The sequence below is a fragment of the Streptopelia decaocto genome (assembly GCF_964273445.1).
Source record: "Streptopelia decaocto genome assembly, chromosome: Z".
NCBI lineage: Eukaryota > Metazoa > Chordata > Aves > Columbiformes > Columbidae > Streptopelia > Streptopelia decaocto.
Window position 1 is genome coordinate 16,010,720 of NC_138657.1, and position 22,489 is coordinate 16,033,208.

Genomic DNA, 22,489 nt, shown 5'->3' on the forward strand with positions numbered 1-22,489 from the left:
TCTACATGAAGATAAGTATTTTGTTTGCTACTCCTCTTTTCCCAGAATAGTAGTCCTGAACTGAGGTTTTTCTATATATGTTTTAAAAATGTGGTTGTAGGTGTTCTAGAGCTGCTGATTTGCAGCTCAGCAAGGAACAATAAGGTTCACCCTGAGATACTAGGGCTAAAACAAGCCCTTCCCTGTTCTGCAATCAGTTGTTGAACAGAGTGGGGCGGAAAGGTCACTGCAGCAGGGGCATCCCAAGTGGAGGTGTCAAGCTGATGGATCCCATCAACCATGAAGCAGGCCAGGAGCAGATGGGTCTTGGCCTCCGGGGGGGGTGGGCTGTCCACCCACAGCAGGGCAGTTTCCAGCTGGGTTCTGCTCCCCCGACAGCCCTTCCTCTTGCCCCAGCTGACTCCCTCCAGGCCAAGGTCTCTGGCATCTTGCCCCTGGGTTGTGCAGACCACATCCACCACTGCTCACCCAAGCCAAGTACAATGGGGCTACACAATGGGCTTGTTCTCCACAGCCTGACAACACCAGGTCATGCGTTTGCTAAGGAGTGCAAATAGAGCAAGCAATTGCAAAAAAACATCTTGGAAAATCTGGACCATCATTGAAGTAACTCACAAAACAGAAGTGCTTAACACACTATGGTGCTATCACAGAAAGATTTTACCAGTTAGAGTAAGTGCTACCCACAGAAATAAGGGTTCTAAAAGTGCTTGAATGTTGCAGGAGTCAAACTTACAGTGTGTAGGTGTCATCCTAGAAACTAAAACCTATGAAATAACACCGCTACAACACAGCCACCCTCTCATGAAGCGTGACCACATCTCAAACAGCAAGGCTACACAGTACCTATAAAAGTAGTGCCTAGCTGAAACTATGTTTCTCTTTGCAGAAGTGTATTTAATTATTTTTTTTTAAAGCATGACTACTCCACAAATATCCAGGGTAGAAGAGATGTTGTATTTTTCACAGACAAATTCTAGTTATAGAACTCTGGAACTTGTAAATAATACTTAGAATACAGAATGTCAAATAAGTGCAAAATGTACAATCAAATTAAACACAAAACACATATTGCAAAATATATACAGAATTGTTCTAAGAACATAACCGAAGGACAAACAGATGTTTAAATAATAAAAGTCCATCTTTTATAAATTATCTTTTTTTTAAACCAGTTAGTACACTAGGTATGTTACTTGTAGACAAGTTACCACAGCATAGTGATTTGCAAGGCAGACATTTAGAAACAAGTCACATTATTAGAAGCCTGTTTCTGAGACCAATCCACAAGTAAATGTGTGATAATTCATTACTGGTTTGAGGCACACAAAGTGGAAACAGTTTTCAACCACTTCAATGCTTGTATTTAGGCTTTTATTCTGAGAATTATTAGGCAGATGCACAAAGAATAAACATTAGACAATAACTAAGCTGTTCAACGGTCAGCTTACCTTAGCTTGTTGGGCCAAGAGGATTTATTACCAATGTATTAGAACATTCACAAGAAATGCTATAAGACATCTTAAAGTATCTTGATATTAAATTAGCATTTCATAAAACTGTTTGATATTGGATGATTTAAATAACCAGAGGTGAAAACCACAATTATTTAAGCAATAGTTAAGCAATAGTTTGAGAAGAGTTAAAATGTCATGGATGGCCCATAAGTAGGAGGGACATGGAAATTTATAGTGAATTACAAACTCTGTGATGCTTTGCATTCAAAGCGGAGTTGCTCCCTTCCAATAATCAGAACTTGCAGCTTCAAGGTATTGATTGCTATTATCTACACCATTGCTAATTAAACTATGCCAAGGATAACTTGCTTTTGGCATGTTCAGAAAGCGTGAGTTATACAGCTATTGCTATGCTACAGATCCCCAAAATTTTGCTTTAAAATAGCAGTGAAGGCTTTATAAGCACCTAAAATTACACAATAAATACTCAGTAATTCTTCAAGCACCTCTTGCTACCCAATTCGGCAAGATCAGCAGCACAAAGAAAGGGATGCCATGGCGAGGCAAGCTGTTAACTGCTTGACACAGGCACATTGATTTGCACCTTCCTTCCTTCAGAAAGCAGAAGGACTGACATGGGACTCACCCTGTGGACAGTGGAGGGGACTGTAAGAGCCCATCAGTCACCAGACTTGGAACATTCCTGCACTCAAGTGCAAGGGCAGGCTCTCTGCTCTTTAACTGACAGTAATTTGTATGAGGGAAAAACTCTGCCTTCTACACCAGATTTTGTATTAGAAGTTGCTGCCAGAGGTGTACTATGGGATACACACAATATACATGAAGCCACATCTTCTGGAATCAAAGTCATCTCCCAAATCACACTTGAGCTGTGCACAGTGACATGTTAAATGGGTGTGTTGTTAGGAGAGCTCAGAGGGATAACTACTATCAGTAGTAACAGTGCCCTATTAAAAAATACTTTGGTTTGGGATACATCTTAAATATCTACACACATGTATTTCAAGACTTCAGACCAACATTTTCACCAACACTAGTCTGCTTATAAAATATTCTCATAAATTACCTTCACAAAAAATAAAGTCAATCTTTCAAAAACATGTTGAATACAACACTTGTATCAGTAGAAATTCTGTCCTATGAGATCATGGCAGAAAAATCACCATCCACATTTAAATCTCTCCAAAGGGTCATAACCAGGAATCTAAAACAAAAGGCAGCTATTTCATTAATTGACATGGGAAGCAGAAACAATGCTTCCAAAACATGGAAAGAGTGCACTGTTTCGCCTGACATGTATGGGTTTACAATCAATAGTCACTGTCCTGTAAACACTGAAAATCCTGGTCTAATTGCAGATTAAGGTTAGTAATTTGCATTCATTTCACTGCATTCCATACATACAATGGCTACACTGTAAAAATAAAAATACAAACAAAAAAAAAAACCCAACAAAAACCAAACCATTAAATAGCAAAAGGAACAAAGGCTTTGAGTTGGATCTCTCCTACAAGCCAAGTGTCAAATCAGTAAGTGTTGACATTATAAATAAAACTTTAACATTACTTTTATGCATTATAAAATCAGTCTAATAAACCTAAATCTTAGCAGCCAATTTGTAATTGTTTAAAAATACATATGAACTTTCAGTCAGTCAGCTATAAATACATACTGCAATGGGAGGAAGATACCATCTCTCATTCCCAAGCAGACTTTCCAGAACACAGAACTAGAGATGGATGGAGATTAAGGAATGCTGCAGTCAGAGGAACTCCTAAACAGTTGCATTCTACAAACTTGTTTTATCATTACCAGAAAGTGCATCTTTGTATCTGTAGAATCATCCCCATATTTACAAAAAAAAAGTACAAACACTGCAATGTTGCCACAACCTAAGCCTATCCAACCTGCATTTTATGTTAAGTGCAAAAAGTATATGAAGTGATACACATACTGGTGCATACAAGGTCAAAGCCTCAAAATGAGGCAACACTGTCACCATGAATCCAAGGTAGTTCAGCAGCTGCTGAGTCTTTGCTGCATAGCTGTTAAACAGCTGAAGTAGAGATTAATGAACAGTCTAAGCCCAATAGCCCCAGCAGTGTTTTAGAGCAGGATTCCATTCCCCCACTCACCACACATATTCACCACCACATACTCTTGCCTTTGTTAACAGTTTCAGTAGAAAGGTGGGCTCAAAGGGCAGGAAGGCAGAAAAATGCGCAATTAGTATGAAGGTTGTAAGAACAGGTACGAGCGCAGACTGAAATACCTGTGCAGCTGAACATGTTGTGTGTTCAACATAAGTCCGTAAGTGTCACAACAGCTCATCTTACCTTCTGCTCCCACAAAATGATGCTGTATTTGATAATGACTGTGCCGCAGAGTCATATGCACGCGTAAATGCTTAGCAATTCCAAACAGCCGATATTCAAAACAAGTACATTATTTGCTTTTTGAAGAAATGCCATCTGTACAATACTTGGAAGAGGGTAACTGTGAAGATTAATGAACAATTGTCTATAACAGTTCACTTAGTTTTGCTCCTTATTGAAGTCTTGCAGTGGACTATGCTACAGCTTCTTCTAGTTTTTAAAATGCTACAATAGCCATTGTCATTGATTTTAGACACACAGACTTGACTAAAATCTAAAAAGAGAAAGAAGAGCTCAAATTGTACATGTGCAGAGACTGTACTCTAAACACAGTTGTGCTTTCGCTATATTGCCATCATGTCTTGTTGGAAAGCACATGTCCACTAGAAATACATACAAGCTCTGTGTCCTGTCCAAAGCTGGTGAGACAAAGATCCAGAAGTGAGTGCTGTCAGGATGCTGTAACACAGCAAAACCTGTACAAGTAGGCACTGTGAAAGGAAACACAATATGGACTGTTTTTAAAGGTTGTGTGCATAGGTATGTATACACATACATGTGCACACACACATATAAATAAACAAGAAGTTTTGGCAAAATAACTCTTTCAATCAATGCAATGAAAACATCAGCAATTTAAACTATACAAATCAAGTGTAAAAGCCATGGGGGAAGAAGCAGCAAATTTTCTGAAGTAGCACCTGTGTCTCAGGGATGAGCCTTTGAATTTCAGTTCTCCTAACTGAAGACAGAGGTAATGTGTTCACCCAGCCAAACAGATTTTAACCAACTGACCACCTTCTTGTGTCTGCAATAGTGGGTATGTGAAATGCACCACGATTTTCAGGACTCTTCTCTCCCCCATGCTGGCAAAGCCTCGTGGGACACTAGCAAAAGGTCAGGAGCACGTCTCAGCAGTGGAGCTGCGGGGATGCTTGCTGTGCTACCTGCGCCTGCGTGGTTTGTAGGCAGGGTAAATAGGCAGGGCAGCAGAGAGATGATGATGATGAGTGTGCTCAGGGTAACAATAAGCCTGCATTTCCTCCCTCTCTAGATTATGGTCCCTGTGTCCTGTGTCTGTGATGTTGATTAACACGTGTCTAGACAGAACGGAGCCTCTTCCCCTACACTTGTTATTGTATTAAAGCACTTGGCTGTGTGACCACTAGGTTCTCAGGCAGTGCTACTTAAAGACTCAGAGAATCATTTATCTGCCCACTATCATGTAAATTATACTGCATTGCTTTCTTAAATGTAAAGGCTAAGTCAAAATGTTTTGTCTTAACTGCAGAGAGTTATCTCCTCTCTTCAAGGAAGTCTTACATACTATAGAAGAAAATACTAAGCCTTCTCAGATACTCTGTATGATGAAAATGTCAGAAAAAAATAATATAGTACCAGAAATGGGAACACCTTAATAGAGAGGTTAAATGGTGAGTGCCTTCTTTTAAAAGGAACACATTAAGAAGGACTTGATGAGAGAGAACTTAAGTGTCAAGTGTGTTTTTCTTACCATACATTTTCATTCCAGTGCGACACTAACGTACCCAGACAACATGTGGGAGCTGGTTACTGGAAACGAAAAGGGAAAGAAAAAAGAAAACTCCAAGCCTAACTGTCCTCCACCAGGATCCCCTCCGGCAGCTGGGAGATCACACTCGTAGCTGTGTCATCATGCTACCACAGCACTACCCTGAGACAGGCTCCTGCAGGATTCCAGGGATGGAAAATCCCCTTGGAACTATATGCCACAGTATGGGGCCCTCTGATTAAAATACTGTGGCTAGTACTTCAGATAACAGATATTGAGCAATAGGGAGAGACAGCCAAGCCATTATGAGCCAAGAACATGAAACACTGTCAGCTGCAGGGTGATATATGTCTGGAAAAACAGTATGACAGGTTTATTTACTTGGGCTGTAGAAGACAGTCAGTCTTAAAGCTTACGCATGTTTTCTGTAATAAGAAGTCAAGTTTTGCTCTCCACTACTGAGTCAGCAATTAGAAAGTAGACCATGCATTCTTTCTGCTGCCCCGAGGACACAAAGCAGTTTCTCTGGCTTCCTGGACAATTACAAGCAGCAGTCTGTTTCAGGTTTCCTCTCTAATTTGTGGGCTTCATCCTGAGAGGGCCCACCCTGAAATACAACACTTCACCCTTCCTACTTGTAATGCTGGTACCAGGATGCCAGAGGAGCTCCAGCTGATCCTTCATACCCAGGTTCTGAAACGGAGACAACCTTGCGCTTAATGATCAGGAGACGATTTTAGCTCGGTACTATCCACACACTGTCTTCTTCATAGTAGGAGTGTAGTTTGCAGATTGAATAAAAAGGTAAGTTGTAGTTCATGTGGTGGTACCTGAAGAACGCCTCTAAAATTAAATGAACAATTTAAAAAATAGTAACAGGCTTCACTGAAAACATGATTCAGTCCTCCACATGCATCTCTACCAGAGCACTAGGAACTCACTCGAAAATAGAAAGCACAGGTAATGATGAGATATTGCTGAAGCTGGCACAGTGCTTAGAGTACAGACTGATCAACAAGAGCCAGCAAGAGCTGCCTCAGCACACAATTGGCTTCAACACAAAATGGCTTTTGTGTATTTCAAGGTTACACTGAAGTCCCCTGAAGCAGCTGGAGGTGTTTTTCTAGACACACTGGCAGGAGGAATGCTCCTAAAGCTGCCACTTGAGTGATGAATGCATGTCATATACAGCTGAATTCAGTATTACCGTGCAATAGTGGGCAAAGTAAGCCCAGTGGCTGCTAAGCGGGCTCTGTCCAACACAGCTTAAGCAGCTGCAGCCAGCAGATGCATACAAGTGGCAAAACCATGCGGCCCCCTGCACCACAGCTGGCTCAGTGGGCCTCTTGTGTGTGATGTTCATCTGAAGTGAAAGGTTCAGCCATTGGAGAACAGCAGTGAGATCAGAGCAAGCAGAGATGTGAGTGAAGACCAACTATGGCCATGGGCAGCAGACGTAGTGTGTGGCAGGACCAGCACGTCTGCTCCAGCGCCTGGCAGGAAGCTGTAAGGGAAGTACCGGATCCCCACATCTTCAGCAGATGGGTGAGCACAGAGATGTGAAACTGGTCTCACAGGAGCTGACAGAGGAACAGCCTCTACAGAGCACACACTCATCCAAGTGAGAAAAGACAGTCACTGTGTCCCTGGGGACACACCTGATACAAGCACTCACCCAAGGGCTTGAGAAGGCTGGTCAGGTTAGTGCGTTTTTGTGGCAGCTATCGCATTCCCAGTTATCTGAAGCCTACAGAATGTTACATGCACACTACAGGCTTCAACACCTCCTAAGGCTCCTCAGGGAAGCTACGCTGCACTTCAGTTCAGCTCTAACATATGACTGTGCTAATTTACTTAAGTGAACACTAAATGGTACTTCTCTTACTGTAATTAGTGATTATTCTTTTAGTCTTTGAGCATGCTGTTAAATTACAATCCAACTGTGAAAAATTAATGAAAATTAAGCTGCACAAGTTAAGAAGAAAAGGCTGGTGTCAAAGATAATGGTTTCAATGATAGAAAATGATCAGCATAATGTAATACTGCCTCAGGTATTCTTGTTCCTTTTTTATGTTAGACTGGTAGCTGCTGAAATTCAAATGCGTTGAAATAGGCTTTTACTGAATAATACAGGAGAAACTAAGCTGCAGCTGACAACTTGCTCTACAAGCTGTTTCCCCTTCATTCATACTGTCCAAATACTGCTGAAGTAACCTCTCTGAAATATTTTGACTCAGCTATCTAGTACTTTCTCTCTTCACAGTGCACAGGGCTCCTTTTATAGAAATAACCTCTCCTGTGTTTTCTATTTTTCTCTTTACAGTAGTACTCTTTCAGTCGTGCTATTTGGACTGATCTAAGGAGTTCTCGGCAGCTCATGTCTTTGCCTTTTTTTGGTTGGTAGGCTACTGTGAGCAGTAATTTTAAGGAACACATTTTCACTTATGGAACAATGCACCAAAATTTATATATGGAATTATTTTCTTAAAAAAAAAAGCTGGGAGGAGGAGAAGAGTCTTTGTGAAAGCAGATGCACGAATCTCAGCATTTTGGAATCTCTGTTTGGCCTCAGTTTCTATATACACGAAAAACTGGAAAACGGTTTACGGAAAATCAACCCAAAGTAAACATTTTGGAGAAGACAAGTGGTACGTAATAGTTATTTGTAACAATGAGGCACTATCTTTGAAAAATGAAGTAGAACCCAGTACTATCAAAATGTAATGAAAGGCACACTCATAACCCTCTTCACCAGCTGTCTGCACTCGGTTTTACTGAACTATCTCGGTAGCGGGTGTGCTGCATCGCTGCTGAGCGCAGGCCTTCACTCAGCGTCCTCCTTCAGAGACTGACACGCCATCCACTCTCATCTCTTTCAGGCTTCCAGTTTTTTTCTGCTTCTGCTTGGATTTTTTCAACATGTGGACCTACAATGGAATGTTTTAAAAGAAAGTGAGTATTAAAGTATCTGTAGTCACCTATAAGCAGATCTAAGGCAACTAACTAATAAACAAGTAAAATGCTGGAGCTGCAACAGAAGTACCCAACTATCTGAAGCACCTATCCTTATAAAGCTACAGTGTTAACTGTTTGGTTTTTTTTTTTTTACATAAACATATATACACATGTATGTATGTGTATATAGATGTATATATATGTGTGTGCATACATACTCATGTACATACGCACACATAATATACAGATAACGCTATTAGTCACTAACCTGATAGAAAGATAGAAATATTTGTCACTGGAAGGACAAGTTAGGTTTGGTCTTTTTCTTTTCCCATCTTTCTCTCAGGAAAAGAACAAAGTTTAACATATTCCAAAATTTTTGAGGTATGAGCCTCTTTTTCACCCATTTTTCCTCTGCAAGAGCCACTGTTCTGGTAGCCCTTCTGGTGGGGCTACCTATTCTCCAGCATTGCCTGTAGCAACAAATTTCTGTGAGTTAAGAAAGCAACCTTAAGGTAGCAGACAAATGTGTAGACTGGTGCACACCAGCATCAACTACTGCAAAATGGTTACTGTGGCAGGATGCAAACCCCCCTCTCTCCTCCTCCCTCCTTCATCATGGAAGGAGTAGACACATCTCCCTCTCTCTGCTGCTCGAGGCTCACAGCTGCTTTTGTTTGGCCCCAGAGCACCCTGGCCAGGGCCGTTAGGAGAAGGGAGTGCCGAGGTGCCACTGAGCCACTGGGCACCTGTGGCCAGTGTGGGGGATGTTTGGAGGCTTCAGGGGCACCCACAGACAGTGTGGGGGTGCAGAGAAGCTTCTGGAATGCCAGTCAGATCTGATCAGCCAATAAAAACGGGACTCTCGTCGAGACTCCGCCCATTGTCGCGGGTCTGTTGGAGCACGAGCGCGAGGCTGCCGCCGAGCCCCACCCCGCGCCGGGATGGAGACTCCGCTTGCCGTGCTGCCACGGCTGTGAGTGAAACTTCTCCTCACAGGATCGCGAGTGTATTTACTTTCCGTGCACATTTGCACGCGTACTTTCCGTGCTCAATATGAGCACGTGTAAAATTAACCCTCGCGGGTGTATTTTCCTCCCGTGGTTCCACATAAGCACATGTAATATTCCGTGCACATTTGCACGTGTATTAACCCTCGCAGGATTGCGAGTGTATTATAAATTTACGCTCGCACAATCGCCAGTGTACACTTTATGTACTCACTACGAGTATGTGTATCTCTTTAAAATACTCCCACACCGTGTTTAGGCAAGTGTGTACTTCTCCGGGACTCAGGGCTGGCTCCGGCATTGTTTTGGGTGAAGCCACGTGCATGCACACTGCGGACCGCCTGTTGTATTAGTTGCTGCCCCTTAATAATTTTCCTCAACTGATATTCGAACCTGTATTTAAGTCACTTCAGAGTGCTAAAACCTTGTTTCTCACCAGTTTAATAAAAGTTGTTTTGGGCCCTGTTGTCCCTTAAACTAACCTCGGGCTGCCTCCGTGACAGTTACTTCACAACTTCAGAGTGAACAAAGAAGTTAAATTCTTAGGTAGCTGATGTGTTTTTCCTTATACATATACACTGAGATACCAAGGAAAAACAGACACCATTTATTCCAAAGTATTTTCTGAGACTCCCCTCCTCCATTAATCAGTTTTCTCCTTTGCTGGTCTCTGACAGACCTCCCTCCTCCGGCACTGCCAGCAGACGCTTCCTACCCCGCACACTGCAGTTCTGCCACCACCCTCATAACCGTGGTCTGCTCCAGGACAAGCAACACTGCCTGGAGGTCTCAATATAGGGGAAAAAAATTAAGTCACTAGGCTGAAGCTCAGGGACTGTTTTTTTTAAATACAAGCCACATCTGAGCCGGTGGAGAGGGCCCTCAAACCATGCTGTGTAGAAACTGCTGTGTATTTATCCAACAGTTACCACACTGTGCCAACCAGTTTCTTTAAAGTTAACCATCAGAACATAACAAATAAGCAAGAAAATATCATAAGATCCACTGATGAACAAAGTCAACATGCTAAGACAAACCTACAGCCAGTACCTTTGGTCCTGCAGCAGAAATAATAATCTGGCCAGGGGCCTGAATCCAGGGCTCTCCATCAACTTGAACTGGAATTGGCTTTAGGAGTGTTACACGAAAATATGAGCCTTGGGCTATGCGGATTCCTGATCGAAAACCACCTTGGACTTGACCCTGTTAGGAAGTAAAAGCCAGAATATCAATCATCGCAACCAACAAGACACACAAATATTAGCTGCACTTAAACTGAGTGGACAGAATTTTATCCTCACCTGATATTTTAAGTTTCAAGTAAAAAGAACCATTTAGGCATAATCTGGATAAGATGCCTTTACTGACACAGCATTAATTATTTAAGTTAGTGCACGAAGAACTCAGATACCCCTGCACAGGTTGCTGGAAGCAAAACATCCTACACACAGAGGTAATTTGTTTGCCCGGGTTGGCCAGGGAGCATGCGCTCACGAAAGTCATTTGCTTTTACACTTCCCCCCTCCATACCTTAGTAAACACATTTTCAGAACACCTAAATATACACACAGACTTCAGCACATGTGAAACTCAAAAGACTAAAAGCACTTTACTGAAAGGGAGAGTTTTCCCAAACTCAACTCCATATGCATTTATACATATGTATATATACTCAATACCATATATATCTACTCAACTACAACTAATGGCTGAGTGTTAACTGTACAAAGTGAAGCACAGTGAACTTTCTGCTGCAACATTCTCTTGGGGAATGCGTACAGACACCAAACATGGGAGTAAAAACCTTAACATAAGATCACAAAACCAGAGCACAGGTTTGTTAACATTCATAGTCCAAAGCAATGGGTACACTCCTTGTTGCTTCAAACTTCACAAATATTTTAAGGATCCCTACCAAACCACTTCTTCTAATGGAATGTTGTATATTTGTCTTCCTTAAAAAGATCTAATTACAAAACTGTAAATCTGCCAACACCAAAGGTCAAGCTGCACAAACAATTTGAAGCACTCACCTTCCATTTTTGGTGGTTGTATGGATTAGTTGTCTCTAGTAACCTGACCACATATACTTTTTCACACACAGATTTCTTAAGATAGTGAAAGAAATATGAGGAAAAGACAAAAATAACCTACCATCCCACAGGACCACATTGCTAACAGCAGGCCATTGTAAAAATAGGTAATACGTGGAAGAACGAAAGTTGCAGAAATTGAGTCATAATATTCTTTGCAGAACTCGCATACCACCTGCTTCATGTAGCATTCAGATCAAAAGCAGCTAGCATCAGATCCTCAGAGACAGCTGTCGGAAAGCCTGCGGCAGGTAATTACACAGCCACATGTCTAGAAGGAATCTTTGCCCTGGCCGTGATAAGGTATGACAAGATTTTTTGCAAATACACTAAGTGAAGAGTGGGTGTTTTTGTAATGTTAAAATAAAATCTTGTTTTCATACCATGAACTGTTTGGTTTTGACAACATGTTACCTGTTATGAGAAAGTGAGTGCATTCCTTTATATATATATGTATTTAAAATATATGTAAACATGTATGTTTCTGGCCTTGTTTCAAAGCCTACTTAAGACACGAAGCCTTTCACCACACACTTTTACCAAGTTCTTCACACTCCTATTACTTGTTCTGATCCAACCACAGGTCTCTTCAGTTTCCATTCCACCTGCTGCAGTCTGACACCTAAGCATGGATCCTGAGGGCACGCCAATAAACAGGCAATGAGAAGGCCCTGCAGTCCATGGACAGGCCTGCCAGCTGCAGCGGAACTCCCGACATCCCACCGTGTTGTTCACAGACAGCCAGTGCTGGTCTGTAACCAATTCTGCGTGGCACAACAAGTATCTGAATAAACAATGGTATATCCTTAACATAAATGCATACGTTTTAGGACTGCACATTTGCAATGCTCTGTTTTTACTGGGACATCAGCTTACCATGTGAACCACACCAGTCACACCCACAACTTCCAGCAGGCCATCATCGATGCGTGGCTTCTCAAAGCGGTTATCGCTCTCAGACCCCCAGAGATCAGCTCCGGACCCCCAGCTGCGTAGAGAACACACCACAGTCACCACATACAGACCCACCTGCCACAGGAACCCAGAGCTCCCTGCCCCGAGCCCTGCGAGTGGTGGCTGCTTCATCAGACTTGAAAAGCTGGACACTCTGCTCCCCACCAACTGGACGAGACAACACAGCTTTCCTGCAACGCAAAAGCAGGAAGGGCTTTCCTAAAATTTGGAAGAATTCTGAACAGATACTTTAGGAGTGAAAATGGGAGTGAAACAAGTAGTTTCCATTTGAAAGAAAAAGAGTAGGTAAGAACAAAGTAATTCCAAAGAGTTTCAGTTTGCTGGTTATAGCTAAACTAACCCTTAGCTTCCGAGACTGAAGAACTTGACATAGATCTTACTGATCTTGACAATATTCATAGAAGCTACTGAAGAGAAACTAAAGCTAACACAGTATCAAGTTTTCATTCTTGTATGTGGCCAAAGCCACTTGTAGTTGAGCAGGTATTCCTGCACTTCAGTCCTCTGAAACACTTCTGACAATTTAACACCATGTTGCATTTTGTGCAGTATTGACCCTCCTTACTCAAATCACTCGCTTAATGTTTTAGTGTATTGACTGCTCAGCACCAATCGTGATCTTTTTTTCTCCACAGCTCTCATGTGCATTGCATACTTGTGTGTATGTCCAAGTGCACATACATGTGGGCACATGTAAATATATACTTCAATAAAAAGCTGAAACATTTTCAGACTAAATAGAAAGAGATAACAGGTACTTTTGAGGTGAGGGTGTACTTGAAAAAAGTAGTATGGCAGCACTAATTATCTACTAGTTTTGTGCAAGCACAAAACCTGCCTCTACCAGCAGCCCACCAAAGGCAGCCAGATTTCCCACAGATTTGCCTTCCTTTCTTCCACAGCAGTAACTCCAGTTCTCTGCAGCTGCCAGGGGAGCCCCCACAACCCCACAAAAGGTGCCTGAACTGTGGGTTTTCCACAGCTACCCGGAGCATCACTGACTCCACACACACCGAACAGCTGGCAGTGGGGCCTGGACAGCGTTTGACAGTGTGATCCTGGCTGTCCTTCACTGCAGGGGCTGCTTAGGCACCTGGTCTCCAGCATGCCAGAAAGGGTGTGCAACCTGATCATCCTTCTACAAGTCATGGTGAAATCCAGTGGACCATTCAAATAGCTTGGGCGAGGGGTAAAATGGTAGTGGACAGAAGCCACGGGCCTACAACCATGCCTAAAAAGCCAAGTTTTACTAGAAAACTGCTCCAAAGGAAGTCTGAAGACCTTTGGTGATGAAATCATTCCAAATTACTGTTAGGACACAGAAGAAATAGCAAATGGATGGGGGTCTGCACAGGGAAAACAAGATAGTGCCATCTTTATGTGGAGTGAGACCACAACTTTAAAAGAATCAGAAAAACTATGTCAAAATGGTATGAATAGCTGGCTCCTGAGGCACCATGGCAAAGCCAGCAAATCAGGCAATAATCAGAAATACCCAGTAGCAACCACCTATTTAGCATCTTATCTAACCATTTAACATTTTGTGCTCAAATACCAAGCAGCGTTTCCATTCATACAGCCAGACATGCATTCGTACAGGATCCTTCCTCTTCTTTTTACCTGGGTATATTAATGAAAATGAGTCCTTCTATACTTGGTAACTCCACCTCGTGCTGGTCCACTTGAAGCTTTATGTCTTTGTGAAGGTTTCTGGTATGACTTATCTTCTGCAGCCCAACTTTGACGTAAACTCCTTTGTTGTGAAACCTAAGAGCAGACAAACATCCTGCAACTAAAAGGTAAGGCCCAGCACAGCGCTTTCTCATACATACAGCAGTACCATCCTCTAGCAGGTATGCTAAAGAGATTTTCCATTTAAACCCTCTCCAAATTCTTCTAGCTTTATGCAAAAACAAAGCGTAAGCCACAAACCGCTACTTCACATAACTTTTACTTAAAGGATGATCTGTGCTGTCAAGGTATGTGGAGATCTGTGAAATTTTACTACAGAAAAATAATTCCTTCTTAAAGCACTGCCTGAATGCAATGCCTCTTCGAAAGGTACACTTCTGGGCTAAAATACAGCTTTTTGTTTTTTTAACTAAGAGCTAGGAGTCTTCATGAAACATTTTAAAATGTTTTCTTGTGCAGTGCTAGAATAATTAAGGCATAACAACCTTTGCAAGTCTTTACAATTGCTAATTCATTTGAAATACACTCAGCTGTAGAAACTTAAAACATGCTTAGTAATGTTAACCTGTGACAGAGCTCTAACATCTCTAATTTTAGAGTTAAAAAAGATGAGAAAGATTTTATGGCATCCCCAGAAATGTCAAAATATTTTAAGAATAGCATAAACACGTGATTTAAACACTATTTTCTTCAGTAATGGAAACCTTTGGATACATGGCCTTCAGGGCAACCTTAAAATAAAAAGCATAAATTTCCATTATTTGACCTGACTAGCACATGGATGTCATTGGTATCCAATTCTGCAAAATCTCTCAAGCATTATGTCTAAACGCTGTAGACATTTAAGTGGGCAGGACAAGTTTAGCATGTGGGTTATAGTCAGCTCTTCAGACAGACAGTGCTCAGTGCTCTTAATTTACTACAATGGGAATGATTAGCCTTATATACTAACAGTTTTAAACAGCACCCAATTAAAGGTACCTGATGTAACACCAGTTAACATATGCTTAATGTATGCCTCTACTTCAGACAATAAGACGTGTCTATGCTAAGACAGGTTTTGTCTTATTCGGATACAACTGAAAAATAACAGAATATTGGTAGGAAACACTTTAAATATCCCTGGGAAGTATTATTTTTTGTTAAATGTAGAAGGAAGCAGGCAGAAACTGAAAGAACATGACACAGTGCCACAACTGCACACACGGTCCTGCATTACGTGACTTCTAAGAAGCACTTAGGGATCATGCAAGTCCACCGGATCCAGAGAGATTGGATACAGAACCCTGTGATGTGCAACCAAGGGTAAATGGCAGAGATTTCACCCCACTGCTCCATTCTTGCATACATATTCCATTCATATATGTTATTAGGACATGGAGACGAAGTAAGAATGAACAAATCAATTTCTGTGATGCTACCACGCCAGTTCCTACTCAGTGGTTTTGACGGTGTCTGAAAGGTTTTATGAGTGAAACGGCCAGCCAAGCTTGGAAGTGTGATCTCTGTACATCCACCACTAGAGAGAATCACCACCTGTCTGTCTGTGCACATCTACGCGTGGGACATGATTCGGGGAGAAAGTGCCAGTGGAAGCTGTCAGACTACTGTTAGCATAAGCCACACAGTAGACACACTACCTTGCCCACTTGGGTAGAATGAATAAGTATCTGCTAAAGCAAACCCCTGGTTAGATACATTTTGCAGACAGCAGTTTCACCACAGTTAATTAGCAAGGTGGGAAGGACGAAGTTGTCCTTGGAGCCATCTCCAACACCTTACTTGTGCTGAAGGAAAGCAAGGTTGGCATTAGGTGAGACTCACTGCAGTCCCTGCTGTAAATGACACTGATGGGGATGAGAGGGGCGGGCAAGGTGTCACCTGCAGGTCACCCGTCCCCATGCAGCCAGTGAACCCTTGCATCAGCTCAGCTGAGACACTTCACAGAATCACAGAATGTTAGGGATTGGAAGGGACCTTGAAAGATCATCTAGTCCAATCCCTCTGCTGGAACAGGAACACCCAGATGGGGTTACACTTGCATCATTATTTCTTGCCAAAATTATTTGGAGGGCTCTCTAGAGTACAGGTATTGAAGTAACATCCTACTGCTCACATGAGTTTGGGGACTTGACCTACACAGCTCAGGAATCACCCTTTGATTTGTCTTTCTATAAAAGATGCACTACAAGTAGAGCCAACATTCACACACTACCTGATGGCTACATCCATAAAGCTACATACACCCTTCATGAGGGACGTTCAGAAGGCTGGACTAATTCTTCAGTTTAGCTGTGTATTTCAGAATAGATGAAGTTAAAAAGTGATCCCATATATGACCAGTTTCATAGATTATGAAGTAAACTTTTTTTTTTTTTTTTAAGTATTGCAATGTTGTATTTATCCTTGATAGAGCAAACTGAAAAAACACCTTTACTCTTAAGAAGTCCCACAAACAAGTCTCCATAGACTCAAGGAGACACCACAGTGTCAATTTACACAACCAGTTTAATCATCTCAGTGATTGCTTGAGCAGGAAGCACCTCTGGTGGCCCAAGGAAGAAAGAGCATCAGTAACCGCTCTCCAGGCTTTCATGAAAACAAAACAAAGAAGCCAGTACTCACAAGCCATGAAGAGGCGAAGTGAGCTGATGCAGAAAGCCAGAGTCTTCAGAGCTCTTGCCAACTGCTGCACATCCAGAAGGGCAGGTTTGGGAAACTCTTTTTTGAAGGTGATGGATAAGAAATCTGTGTGATGGGCCTTTTAAAATGAACTGCAGTTTCCCATGAGCACTTATAAACGGCTAGGTAACATACCTCAGAAGCAAACCCCTCAGAACCACAGGACACACAGCATGGAAAGCTATCAAGCTAAACAAAATGACCACCATTCATCTAATTCTGCAATTCAACAAGCCCACCGCTGGGTGGGAAACTTCCACTACAGAAGCTAAGAGCTCTGCGTGCTTTTATTAGGGTGATCTTACTGACTGGGAAAGAACTTTTACCAGGTTCACATACAGATGGCCCAAGAAGCAAAAAAATAGTAGCTGTTGTAGTATTTTAAACCCCACAACCAACAAATTCAACAACCAATACTTTCAAAACCTCCCCCTACCGAGAGAGAAAACAGCTTTGTAGCTTTGTAAAACAATTCTAAACCTGCTGTAAATTGTGCAGAATATTCTCTCTGCCTAACCTCACATCCAGGAGACTGCCTGCCACAGCAGCCTCCTGCCAGCCTTGGATGGCACAAACAAGATGTGGTCTCTTTGGTAACAGACAACACTGAAGACTGCTCCAGCATCCAAACGACCTGTTGGAGAGCAGCGTAGGGGAAAGGGACCTGGGGGTCCTGGTGGACAGCAGGATGACCATGAGCCAGCACTGTGCCCTTGTGGCCAGGAAGGCCAAAGGCATCCTGGGGTGTATTAGAAGGGGGGTGGTTAGTAGGTCCAGAGAAGTTCTCCTTCCCATCTACTCTGCCCTGGTGAGACCACATCTGGAATATTGTGTCCAGTTCTGGGCCCCTCAGTTCAAGAAGGACAGGGAACTGCTGGAGAGGGTCCAGCGCAGGGCAACAAAGATGATTAAGGGAGTGGAGCACCTCCCTTATGAGGAAAGGCTGAGGGAGCTGGGTCTCTTTAGCTTGGAGAAGAGGAGACTGAGGGGTGACCTTATTAATGTTTATAAATATGTAAACTGTGAGTGTCAGGAGGATGAAGCCAGGCTCCTCTTGGTGACAAGGGGCAATGTATACAAACTGGAACACAGGAGGTTCCATTTAAATTTGAGAAGAAACTTCTTCTCAGTGAGGGTGACAGGGCACTGGAACAGGCTGCCCAGGGGGGTTGTGGAGTCTCCTTCTCTGGAGACATTCCAAACCCGCCTGGACACATTCCTGTGTAACCTCATCTAAGTGTTCCTGCTCTGGCAGGGGGATTGGACTGGATGATCTTTTGAGATCCCTTTCAATCCCTAACATTCTGTGAGCCTGTGGGAACAGAGGAATGATGGCAGATGCCCTGATCCTTAAGTTTTATGGTGTGAAAAAACCTCACATAGCTGGGCACTCAACAATGTAAAAACCATCACTGCCTCAACATACATTATTTCTACCGCCCTGCGATGCAAGCTCAGCACTAAATTCCCTGGGGGAAACCAGTCACCACTGCACTGTGAGCTGCCAGCCTCAGGTACAGAGTCCTGAGCGAGTAAAGGGACCCACCACATGGGACATTTCACTAACTTAAAGTCTTGGTTCAGAAGAGCACTCAAGCCCATTGTCCCTCCAAGGACACCTGCGACTTCTGTAGCCACAACTGAAACTTCCTGTTCTGCACTCAAGAGCAGCCAGTTCACATGCCAGCAGCTGTTGCTCCTGGCATTAATTTGCCACTCTTCTTAGTTAATTTACTGAAAATGATTTTTAAAAGAGTATAACCCTTAAATACAGTGCCAATAAAGAAAGGACACATATTTGAAGTGCTGCAGCTTTCCAAAGTCAGAGCAGTATATTTTAAAAGAAAACGAACATAACTCTTACACTATTTTAATTTCACAAATAAATCTGGAACAGTTTTATACACTAGAACAGGCAGCACTGTATGCAAACTTATTGCCTGGTTTTACTACCTATGATGTTTTTAATCCAGTGGACTGAAAACATAAACCTGTGCCTAGTAGAAACTTATGTACCACAAACAGTATCCTGTATTATTAATTTTTTAAGCAAAGAACAGAAGCAGTGCCTGTAATGACAGATGCAACTCTACAAGATGGGTGGGACTATACATCATTACACTCATAACCAGTCAGAAAATATTTTTGATAGTTAGGATTTGAATATTGCATAGTTGTAACTGGCTGTAATTCTCTCTGGCTACTGAGGAACAATTTAGAGGACATTTACTCACAAACATAAGGGAAAGTAGATGAAAACTGTTTCTACAAGGAATTACTGGTTAATTGCACAAATGTGATTTCTTTTTCTCATCAATTTAAGTGATTATGGGAAGAAGAAAAAGTACTATTATTGATTATTTTACATGCCAGAAAGGAGGAAGGTCTCTCTCCACACCTTTGTAATCACACAGTCTGACTTGAGATACAGGTATCTTTTCCTATCCTGGTTACCTGCATGCAGGTGCTACCACGGCACTAAGGATGGGTGGGAAACGTACAAAGAAGTTCTGAACAGTGTGTTTATTGTTCACATAGCAGCCCTGCCCTCTCCCCTGGCTAAAGGCTTTGAATAAGACACCTCCAGTACCTCAGAATTTCACTGAACTCAACATTGCAGTTATTGGCAAATAAGTATGTTGAATTATAATGACAGAGCTTCCAAAATGGCTTTGGTGCTCTCTCTCGGTAAAGGAAAAACAAACCAACCAACCAACCAACGAGAAAACAAGCCCAAAACCAAAAAGAAAACCAAACAAAACCCCTGAATTCTGTGTCTACGAATTCATAGATAACTTAATTCCTCCCTGTGCCAGTTCTGCCTCGGGCAATATTGCCTGTGGACACCTGTAGCATTTCAAGTCCATCAGTCACAGTGTAAGCTGGAAGTTACACAACACCGCACAGTTTGGTTTCCCCAGGATTACCTGCTGTTAAATTTCCCTGGTTCTTCTTCTCTGGCGTGATGAAAGTCCAAGCTCAACTCTGCATCGATGCCAAGACCACAGTAATTGTTCATCTGTACAATCTGACAAAAAAAAAAATTGTATGATTTCCTCCTCATGTTTCTAAATGAAGAGATTCCAAAATTTTTCAACAAAATTAAGCCTTGCAGATGATCCCTCCAAGTCATTTGCATCTTGACAGATTCCGGAAAACATTTTCCAGAAACACTGCACTAAAAATAAAGCTGTATGGACAACTGTTGACATGTGTAGTCATTATTTCCAAAGTATCAGAAACTTCAAAATCTAATCTTAATTGCAAGTAACAAGCATAATAAGGCAGAAATAAAAACAATGCGGAAATAAAACCAACCCAAGTTCTCAAAGTGATTTTATGCAATTACTACACAAGCTGCTGAACACTTACTCCATCATTATTTTTGGCATCAGCCATGGGTTTATCATGACATGGCTCGGAAGACCCTTCTCCTTACTTTGGAAGGTGACTGACTTAACCCAGATGAGTGGAGAACTTGACTTCACCTACTCAGCTGCATTTTAAATAGCTCCCTATATGCCAGTCTCAAGTTTCTACAGATTTCAACTATTTCTGCAATTAATTCTTGCTTTGCATACCAGTTAGTTCCACAGCTTTTCTGTCCTAGTCCTTGGCTCTCACACCCTTCACCTTAAAAAAGTAGATTAGGCACTCAGGGCAAACCAACCCCTGTCTTCAACGAGTGAAAAACATCTGGAACCTGAGCAACTTAAAACCTCCAAGTGACACATAATGCCTGGGATTTTCCAGCAACTTGACTAAAATCTTAGATAACTGCTACTATTATTACAATTTCCTACTTTTCTTTTGACACTCCCTCATGCAATTTCTTTCTCAAAAGATAAACAGAACCAGGATTCACATAAAGCTCTGAAATCACCATCTACAACCAATGATTTTTATTTTTCCTAAACAGAAACAAGTAATATGAACCAAGGGACAAGGACTTCCACTCCAAAAAAATAAAACAGTTGCCAATATAAAACAGATGCCACATATACAGACATGCAATGGCAGCAAGATGACAGAAGGATTTACTGCCTGTAAAGGCCAGCAACTCATAGCCATTTTTTAAACTGTTAAAGATGAGACTACTTTTTTTTGGAGGGGGGGGTGTGTTTTTTGGTTTACACTCCAGTTTTACCAGTGTTCTGAAATTATTTGGCATTCCTTCAAAAAGCTTTTCTTATTTGATAAATAGATTTCTTCCCAAGTGAAGCAAATAGGTACACCATTGCCACTCGAATCTTTTGATTAATCCTCTATCAGACAGTTTTTGCCAAGCAGCTATAAAGTGTGTTCTGCAGCCAACCAGTCCTACCAAAACTGAAGCACTAATCCAGGCATGTGCTGTGTTCCCTAAAGAGCAGCTCAGTAAGGCCCAAGCTCAAAGATGGATAAACCATAAAAGATTAAACTACATTAATATCTATCTCCTGATTTTTCACTCAAACAACAGTTCCTAAGAATCAGACCCAAACGGTGCTCAGCTCACCTTTGGAGGCTCAGGTTCTGCAACACCATTCTCTGCGCCTTCAACTGGCTCTTCTGCATCCAAAAGGATAGTCCAGCGATCCATGAGAACGTCGTCTGCCTCATCCACGGAAACCAAAACCGAGTAGGGGTCCTCCCCACTGTAGCCAGCTCCCCAGCGCAAGACCCTCCCCAAGTCATTACCTAATAACAATGAAGAACCCCGAAGTATGACTGCATTTCTTAAGTTAGCTAAAAGAACCATAAAGTACATCAGCCTTGTTCTACAAATCAGATCTCATTAGGGTGCTCCAAAGAAATCACAGAAGTAGTTACACTGGACTGAAAAGTTAACCAGCAGAAAAAATGTTCCAGCATTGTTGTGGCTGCACATGTGCTAGTATCACATACATATATGCTGTCTCATCTGAAATGTTTTCAGAAGAAGTGATGGAAAAAACAGCTATGGAGTTGAGAAGTCAGGGAGCAGCCAAGTTCACCGGTTTACAGCAATGGCTGATGGACTGGTGGTTGACAGGAGGAGAACAGTTTGCCTTTTCCAGCTCCTGCCCACTCAGACATACCTGTACCAACACCCCTGCTGCTCGTTTTCCCTTCAGAAAGCATGACTGACATTTCCTTGAAAAGCTGTTATTGCATACCGAGTCACGGCATCTGTACTGCAAATCTGAGATGTTTGCTGGCTGGATAAATAAAAATAAACCTGGGAGGCCTTCTGCCCTCAGGAGAACGGTGCTCGCTGTGATTCTCACCTGTTCCTAAAGGTAAGATGGCAACTGAGGGCTCTGAGCACACCAGCTTGTGCCTGATCTCCTCCAGCGCACCGAGGACCCAGCCCACGGTGCCGTCCCCTCCGCACACCAGCACTCGGAACGAGGGGACTTGAGAGAACGTGTGAAACCTTCATCGGGAAACAAGGCAAAGGGGAAAAGAAACGTTACAACATAGTACAGGAAAAGCAAAGCCTCTTAAAATGCTATTTAGGATAACAAATTTTGGATTTTTTTCTTCCCCTTTACCATCAGTTCCTGGATCAACTTCAACAAAATGAATGGAAAACCAGGAACTTTTAGATAAAGCTGGTTATAAAGAGTGAAAAGCACATTCTTCCAAGATTCTTCACAGCTAGAGGTTAATTCTTAATCACATCCTTTTTCATCAAAGACACAGAAATCTAACTTTTCATAATTTCAATGTGAAC

General features: G+C 42.1%; 1 protein-coding gene across 1 annotated transcript in view; it reads right to left on the bottom strand.

The window, feature by feature from the left end:
* Positions 1-938: 938 nt before the first annotated feature.
* The window catches only part of DGKQ (diacylglycerol kinase theta), a 103,409-nt gene continuing 81,858 nt past the window's right edge, over positions 939-22,489 (bottom strand). The window contains exons 17-23 of the mRNA XM_082074432.1: positions 22,041-22,189; positions 21,290-21,471; positions 19,719-19,819; positions 14,038-14,184; positions 12,319-12,430; positions 10,400-10,552; positions 939-8,311 (exon numbers count right to left, since the gene is read on the bottom strand). Of these exons, the coding sequence (XP_081930558.1) occupies positions 8,213-8,311; positions 10,400-10,552; positions 12,319-12,430; positions 14,038-14,184; positions 19,719-19,819; positions 21,290-21,471; positions 22,041-22,189 (943 nt within the window). The 3' untranslated portion in view covers positions 939-8,212. The remainder of the gene's footprint in view (positions 8,312-10,399; positions 10,553-12,318; positions 12,431-14,037; positions 14,185-19,718; positions 19,820-21,289; positions 21,472-22,040; positions 22,190-22,489) is intronic.